Source organism: Frankliniella occidentalis, unplaced genomic scaffold (assembly GCF_000697945.3).
Source record: "Frankliniella occidentalis isolate FOCC.00 unplaced genomic scaffold, Focc_3.1 Scaffold67, whole genome shotgun sequence".
Lineage (NCBI taxonomy): Eukaryota > Metazoa > Arthropoda > Insecta > Thysanoptera > Thripidae > Frankliniella > Frankliniella occidentalis.
In genome coordinates, this window is record NW_026267197.1 from 1,148,014 (window position 1) to 1,156,674 (window position 8,661).

The 8,661-nt window shown below is 58.4% G+C and overlaps 1 protein-coding gene across 1 annotated transcript in view; it reads right to left on the minus strand.

The window, feature by feature from the left end:
• Positions 1 to 8,661, minus strand: part of LOC127749578 (uncharacterized) — a 97,545-nt gene that overhangs the window by 66,455 nt on the left and 22,429 nt on the right. The window contains exon 3 of the mRNA XM_052268335.1: positions 3,517 to 4,224. Within this exon, the coding sequence (XP_052124295.1) occupies positions 3,517 to 4,224 (708 nt within the window). The remainder of the gene's footprint in view (positions 1 to 3,516; positions 4,225 to 8,661) is intronic.

Here is an 8,661-nt window from a genome sequence, read left to right on the forward strand (position 1 = left end):
CTTCGTTTTGAAAAACATTGGTAATGGGCTGCTGGGGTGGGAGAGGGGAGGGGGGTGACTTGAAGGGATGGTGGTGGGGGGCTGACGGCCCCGTCTTGTCCAGCAGTCGCGCGGAGGTAGAAGAGAAAGGGTGGTGAGAGAGTGGAGCAGAGAGGTTGAGAAAAGGAGTGAGAGACAGAGAGCGCCACGACCAGCCCCTGGCGCAAAGCATTCAGTAACATGGCAGATGACCCCCGCGCTGCGGAGCGGAACGGAGACTGCACTCGAAACGCAAGTGCGTGAATGCGTCCCTCACTTGTAGGTTTTCTAGGAAAAATTCACACTTTAACCCCATTAAGCATACGAATGGATAATCGCACACCTACAAGTGTGCGATATTCACACACTTGCGTCTAGTGTAGGCATAGGCGTTGAATCCGGCCAAACATCCATTCCAGAAGTCGGGGTAAGCACACCTTTCCCCCCGCGACTGTGTTCCACATCAAACCGACCGAATCCCATCACCTGGAGAAGCTCAACAGCGCCAGCGGCCACGACATCCACCCACCGGCAGGCGTTTTACTGCTCTTTAGGGGCTTCGGCGGGTGTCCGGACGGGGCTGGCCCTGCGAAACACACCCGCCGGGGGCCGTGAGGCACGAGGGGAGGGGCGGGGCGGGGCACGGCGCGGGCGGCGGGAGCAGGCCACTTTACTGTTTTGCAGGCCCGCCGCCACGCTGTTTAGTTGGGGAGATGCGCATCGCACCGTCGCTGTGAGGCTGTGTGTGTGTGTGAGAGAGAGAGATAGAGAGTGGGGGATAGAAGGGGTGGGTAGAGCGAGAGAGACAGAGAGTGTTAGCGGATAGGGAGGCCGTGTACCCAGCAGCCCTTGTACCACACCGGCTCAGCCGGCTCGCAGATCACAGAATAAATATTAGATGCCGCCCTTATCGAGATCAGCGCTACTCACACTCTCTCTCTCTCACTCGCACACACACACACACGCCGCTACCATAGAGTGGTGGTTATCGTGTTGGGTGGCGGGGAGGTGGCCCCTCCAGCGCTCTACAATTCACGGGGAAAAAGGGGGGGGGGAATGAAGGAAAGGAAAAAAAGGACAAAATTTGTAAAAAGTTGAGAAAAAAAAGGCGTTGGCTTTAGGCCTGGCTTAGCCGTTCTAGGCCGGGGGCTTGATTAAAGCTTGTGGCATTACGCACACCGCAACTATTCGCTCCGTCTTTGTCAAGGGGCGCGACAAAGAGAGGTAGAGAAGGGGGAGGGCAAAAGGAGAGGAAGAGCGAGAGAGCGAGATACGTGTCTAAACACAGACTCGGAGAAAAGTCTCGGTGACACATCGGGTCCCCATTTCTCCAAGTCGTGCGGTAGGCCGGGCCCGCCTTCCGTCAGGTGCTACGAGAAGCGAGAGGGATAAAGATAGGGGGTCTTGCATCTCTCTCTCTCCCTCTGAAGCTACGCCGCTGCCCGCCGACGCCGGGAGGCCGGAGCCAACCTGCTGGCGCGAAAAATTGCCGGATTAACGTGCGTTTTTCTCCCAATATGTCGCCTCCCCGCGTGCTCCGGGGAGTGGGGGGCTGGGGGGAGGGGGGAGAGGTCGGGGTTTGTGGAGGAGAGGGGAGGTTCGGATGGGGCAAAGATTCCCGCGCCGGAGCCGGATGTCGCTGGTGTATAATAACACGATCAATAACAAGGGCGTGGCGGAGCGTGGAGGGCCAGTCACAGAGCGTTGCACACCGTCGGCCCCGCCCTGCCCCGCCACGCTCCGCCCCGCCCCGCGCCACAGTCTCAACGTATGGAACATAATAACCCGATTTGTCATCCCGTCGGTCGGAATCACTACGGCAGACAGCGAGATTGCAGCTCGGCAGTGGCGTATATGTGACTGTGTGTGTGGCACCGTGTGCGTGGCGTGGGTGTGTGCGTCTGTGTGTGTGAGCGAGAGAGAAAGAAAGAGAGAGGGAGAGAGATCGCGGCGTTGATCTTGTACCTAAGTATTAGTGTCTTCGCATCGCAGTGATCCCCTTCCTATTGAGGCCCCCACCCTTCCCCCTCCCATTAACTTGCCCATAAGACCGCTTATGCTAGTGATCCGTGGCGTCCGTCCCTATCGACTGTCATTCGAAGCGCGACAGAAAGCCACGCCGACAACAACGGAGCAAAGGCGGCGGCGCGGACGGCGGCGGGTGGCGGGGCCAAATGCGGAAGTAAAACTTCTCTCCTCCTTCCGGAGCCGGTCGCCACCGCTACTTCCGGGCTGGGCCGCCGCCGCCGCCGCGCCGCCCCCGGCTTTGCTTGGGCTTTGCCCTTGGGCTTCGAGACGCCATCTCCGAATCGTCCTCTGCCAGTGTACAACACACACAGACACACACAGACACAGAGAGAAACAGTCGCACAGACACACATATGGTCTGGCCTATACACAGCCGAGGCCCCACACACAGCACAGCAGGCCGTGCAGGAACCGGAGAAAAACTTTTATTGGGATTTAGCGGTGGTTTTGTTGTGCGTTTTGCCCTGCAATATGAAGGGGCGGGGGTTGGGAGCGGAAGGGTTGGAGGGGGGCGAGGGGCGTGCGAGCAGCCAAGTGATTTGTGAGCGGACACGCGCTGCCCTTCGCTGCCCCCGCCGCCGGCCCGCCGCGTCCCCCGGGGAATAAAATAAAGGACATCAGGCGGAGAGAGAGAAGAGCGAGAGAGACAGACTAACCGTGTTTCCACCGCCGCCCCGCTTGCACTGATACTGATGATATCTGAAGTGCGCTACCGTTGGCAAGCGCTTGCGGGGTTGTAAATGCCGTGTCGAAAAAAAGTGCAGGTGTTCAGCAGCTGCAAACCATTATGGTACTTGGTAGAGACGGAAGTTAGACCTCAAGGTGTTCACAGTTCCCAACTCTACAGCTGAGTTAAGCTTCTGAGCTGAGTACTGTATTCAACTTTTCAGTCCGATACGGATTTCAGCTGTCGCAAGTTCTAGCCCGTTGCACGCTTCAGGCTTCAGGTATCAGTGAGCAGGCAAAAAGTTGCTATTACTGGAGTACGTATCGAGTGCGCAGCGGCACTGCATGATCGCTAGCCGAGTGAGTGCTCGGCAGACATCTCTGTTCCTTCCTCCTCGTACGGAGCTCCGCGGAGCCGGAAGTTAATATCCGTGCCATTTCCGTGTCCTGCCGCGGCGCTTGCTGCACTTCGGCCACGCGAGTCAAGCGCGCCATCCGAACCAGCCTCCATGATTGGCCTGCTCCTTTTTTCGTTGTTTGTTTCTATTTTTTTTTTCAGCGTAAACGAACCAAGAGACGCGGGCCGGGCGGAGGCCCGTGCCGGCGCATAGGAAACGAATTACTCTCAGCCCATATACGATAATATTGAGTTGCCTGCTCGATGCCCTGGCCCGGCCCGAGTCGTATTTGCTTTCTCTCTGCGATCGCTTTCCGAAAGCGGGCGAAAGCAGGGTTGGGGTGGGGGTATGGGGGGTTGCAGCCGCGCGTCCGACGGAACGAGGGAAGACAAGGAACGGTCCTTACCTGTGCCGATCGGGTTGGTGGTGGCGGGCTTGTCCTCGGGCAGCGCCATCGCGCCGGTGGCCGACCTGGTGGTGGGCTTGCTGAGGGAGGCCGCGGACACGACCTTGGAGCCCACCAGCAGCGGCGGCGCGCCCTGCCTCATGGCCTGGCCCAGAGCCGTGAGGGTGGGCGTGGACGTGGTCGTGATCGTGGACGAGGGCACGGACTTGGCGATGTGGACGGTGGTGTGCTTCCGGTAGGGCTTCATGTGGGCGAGGGCCTGCGAGAGCGTCGTGGACTTGGCGACCTTGCCGTCGGCGGGGACGACGCCGAGGATGACGGCGGGCGCGCCCAGGCCCACGTCCATGGCTACGACGCCCAGCACCTCGTCATGCTTGTCGTCCACCAGGTCGCCGCCGGCCACGCGCACCGCGCCGCGCACGGGGAAGCGGATGTACTGCGTGACGCAGCGGGTGGGCGCGGGGGCGGGCCGTGGTGGCGGCGGCGCAGGCTCCTCGTCGGCGTCCTCGGCCACGTCGCTCGCCACGTCCACCGTGGCGACGTCGAGGGCCGTGCCGCCAGCGTCATCCTCGAACAGCACGATGTCGTCCTGGTGCACCGTCTGGTGCACCGGCTGGGTCTGTTGCGCCCGGGATGCCGACAGCGCCAGGGACGGCGCCAGAGCCACGGCCTGCGGGGACGAGTTCACCACGCCGCCCTCCGCGTTCTCTGCGAAACCAAACGAAGCACATATGTCACTCAACAGTTGTGGGGGAAGCACGGCAGGGCAGGCTGCAGCACTCGCGAAACGACCGCAAGGACCCTGCGAGAGAGGACCTCTCCCCGCCCGCCCAGCCCTTGCCTCGGCCAGCCCGCGGGCGCTCGGTCCGGCTCAAGGTGTTGTAAAACGAGTTTTTCGCGGCTAAGTTTGGTGGGCGAGCGGGGCGCTGGGGGTCCCCGCCGGGAAGGGCCGGCCTGGGCCTGGGCAGTGAGCCTGGCAGTAATACGAGGGTAATGCCCACGCGTAATGGCCAGGCAACGGCGACCCTGGCCCCTCCTCTACGCCACGCCACGCCACGCCACGACCCTCCGCCTGGGACTGGACCAGAAGGGGGAAAAATATTCCCCAGGCCCCGCCACCATACCCATCAGAAAGGATTTGCCGACCGACGTCTATACTTATTCAAACAAACAAAAATGAAAACGTGTGACAAATCAGTGCAACTGGGACAGGTACCATTCAACCGGCGTTCGAGAGGAACACAGCCTTAAAATCTGCACCGGCTCGAACCCTACCTCGCGACGACAGAGATAAAAATAAGAAGTGCTTTAATTTTGAATTTCCCGCGTGTCCTTTCAGCGGGAGCGTGGAAGCCGGGTAGGGCTGGCGCGGACGGGCGGTCGCAGTTTGCATTCGCCGCCCCCTTGCTCCCTCTCCTCACAGGTCCCTGCTTACAGGTCCCTGGGGCTGGCGAGCCACGCCACGCCGCCGGCCCCCAACAAGTTCAAGTATGCCGTTAAAAGAGGCGTTACAGCTTGAGAGAAGTGGCGCGCGCGGCTGGGCGCTACATGCATTAGTTACCAGACAACCCCCAGCGCGGCCAGTCGCGGACAGCGACCCGCGCATTGCATATTCGCACCTTTCGCTCGCTTTTAAGTAGCTAACTACACTCTTTGCGATGCATTCTTAATTCTCTGGCATACATTTATTTCGAGGTGAGGTCGAGCTTTTTCAGACGCTCATTCATAAATTTCTAGGCTCGAGAAAGGTTTGGCTCTGAACTTGCGATAGTTTAGTTTGGTGTTTTTCAAATATAGGCAGTATTTTTGTCAATTTAAATATATGAAAATAGTTAAATAGACTGTAAAATGCTTGCAAACTGTATTCTTTGCAACGTTGCAAAGAATTTTGCAAGCGTTGTATTGCAAAGAATTAGTTCGTATTGGAAAGAAGTTCTTTGCAAGGTGTCAGAGTCCTTGCAAATAATGTGTTTGCATTGACAAGAAATAGTTTGCAGGCTTACGAAGGACTAGTTCGTATAACGATGCTTGAAAATTCTGTGCAAGCTGCAAAGAAAATAGTTTGCAATACGAACCTATTCTTTTCAAGCATTTTGCAGAGTAGATTGTTAGGAGTTAAAAAAAAACCGCAGTAAGCAAAAAAAACAAACAAAAAAAAACAAAAAAAAAACAGTGAAAACTTTAACTTGTAATTTCGATCAAAATTTCAAATCGTGTTTCCCAGGGTCAGGAGCAGCCTTGCGCCCGCTTGTGCCTGGGTAAGGAGGCCTGATTGCGATGATGACGATAAAAAAAACGACCTCATTCGCCTCCATGCATCGCCTGCTCTCCAACGGGCGGCATAGCCTCGGGAGGGAGGAGGTTGCATCGGCCGGGGGTGGGGGGATGGGTCCCGTTTGTGAACGCAATACTCGGTTATGGCAAGCGTCCAAACTGTTTCTCTCTCTACTCGAGCCGCGACGCGGCAAATCCCCGAACAGAACACAAGCGAGAGCTAAATCTACCAGACGTTATTTGAACAGAGCCGCCCCTCGCGCGCCGCGCCACCGCGGGGTCGCTATGGATGTTCCACCCCGGCCCGCCCCGCCCCCGGGGGCGGCTGGCTGCTCTGCTGCGCCGAGTCGAGCCGGATAAATAAAACGCGATACAGCACAACAGAGAACGCCGCCGCGCCGCCGAGGCCCGCCCGGAGCCCGCCCAGCGCTGCCGAAACGAAATCATGCATAGTTTTGGTGCCCCTGCCGCTGGTGGGTCCTGGGGCCGGGCGGAGCGGGCCGTCCGCGCCGCGTGCGACGACGGCAAGCAATTCCAATGGCGGGGATGCAAGCGGATAGGAAGAGCAGCGACTTCGATTGGCGGGCAAAAGCGCTTCGCAGCGCTTTGCTTTAGGGATCGCAACATGATTGCAGGATATATAGTCGATTCCCTCCACACATTCCCTTCGGAGCGCGTACAAAAAATTGAAAACAATAATTCTACACCGTGGAGAAGAAGGTTAGGCACTTAATAACCCGTTTTAGGACGCCCCATGTTTTATCCGGTTTTGAAAGTGTTGACGAAAACCCACGGAATACCGCCAAACCAGTCTCCTTCGAGCATATCTAAACAGCCAATACATACGGTGCGAGCTAAGCTCGGCCTGAAGGGGGTATCCATGCAAACTGCCGAAAAAATATAGAAAAATGATGAAGTGACGGAAAAAGAGGCAGAGGCCCTTCCTGCCGCGTGCAGCTATCCGGATGGCCAGATGGTCCTCCTCACTCACGGCGTACTCCTTGAACGGGAGGGCCGATCGGAGATTGAGAGGGAAAGGTAGATATGGCCCCCCTTCAAGTGTCGGCCCGGCCCGGCCCGCCACGCGTCGGCACACCACTGCTGTGAGCAGACGCTGGGGACATTTGCATGGCAGCCACGTCCACAGAAGAGACCACCCGGGCCAGCCAGGCCGGCAGGGCGAGGCGGCAGCAGGGCAAAAAGGGGTGGGACAGCGGGCGTGGCGGGGCGTGGCGGGGCGAGGCGCGGGGCCGCTGCCAGCGGGGCCCTCAACGTGGTCCTTGGGGCGCCAGAGGGAGCCCCAAAGGAGACTCGAGGGGGCAGGGGGAGGAGCGCCCCCGCGGACGTGCATGCCTATGACTGTCCCCGCGCCCGGGCAGCGCCGACCGATCACAACAAACACAGTCAGCAGAGGGGGGCTGCTCGGACAAAACTACCCCCTCCAAAACGGCCTGCAAGGGGGAAGGGGGGGGGGGTAATAAAATGCGTTCTGCGAAGAGGGCGGGGAGTGGCCGGGGTTGCATTACCTACAACCCTCATCTCACTTGTTTTGCTCGCATGAGCAAACTTAATAATTCCTTAGCAATCAGAAAGACCGGGGAAGTGCAGTAAGGCGGAGAGTGCCACGACAATAAAACACACACACACACATACACACACACAGCCCCGTGATTGTCCTCGGCCACCACGGCAGACTGGACCCGAGGCCCCGGGGGCAGCCTGGCGGGGCCTGGGCGGGGGCCAGGCGAGGGGCAGGGTGGGGCTCGGCTCGCCCCGGGCGGGGCCGCGCCAGACACGTGAGGCAGCACACTGGGCCCTGGGCCGGGCCCTGGGCTGGGCCCCCCACACAGTACGGGGCGACACAAGCTGCACGAGGCGCCGCTCCACGAGGAGCAACCACAAGGCCCAACCACCCAGGTGCATTTATTTGAACAAGCAAGAGCTGCAGCTCCTCCTTGTCCCGCAGGCGTGGGGTGGGTAGGGGGTGGCAGCCGCGGGGGAGGGGCGAGTGAGGGGAGGAGCGGGAGGCCACAGGAGCGTTCGGTCAGCAATTCTCAATTGCTCCATCTCGTCGATCAGCGGTCTGCGCCGCCCCCTACTGCTCTCCCTCCACACTCAACCACCCGCCCCCTCCCTTTCGCGACGCCCTATACCGTCACAGGCCGCCTGCAACTCCCTCCTCCTCCACCACCAAACCTTCCTCCTCCTATCTCGCCTGATTTCTTTCCCTTACAGTTAAGGAACAGGGAGGTCCCGGCCGCCGCTGTGTCAAGATCTTTTCCTCCGTCGGATGTCGCGGCCACCTTTACCTCCATCATTATGTCTTTCAAAACTTTAGTGAATGAATGTCGGCGTGCCCACGACCTTCCGAAAAGTCTTTTCCAAAGTACATGGTCATCGTCCGCAGCCCCGTTTGTGCGCTTGTATTTCTATTCGCTCCAACAGGCCCGTCGGCCACCGTAATGTATTTTTAGTATTTTTGACTTCGCGCAAAATTTAAAATACGATCGCAGTGCACTCAATAATTTTATATCATCTCTTTTTACAACTGGTTTCTTATTGACAGAAATTGTTTCTTTGACGATTTCAGCAAAGTATTTCATTTGATAACGCAGAAAAACGAGTGGGTATTTTTGATGTGCTTAAACACCTTCACATTCGACTTTTCGATATCACTTAAATGCTCAAAGAGTAAGTGATGACTCGCAATCCCTCCAATAACCCTCACCTTCCTCCTCGCCTTTCCCTTAATGCCGGGAGACCTTGGGCCGTCAGCTCTCATCGCATCATACACGGGGCTCTAGCCTGGCCGCGTCGCCGCCGCCGGCCACTCGTCGGTCTGTGGCTTCTGACCGCGAGTCCCGCCCAGCC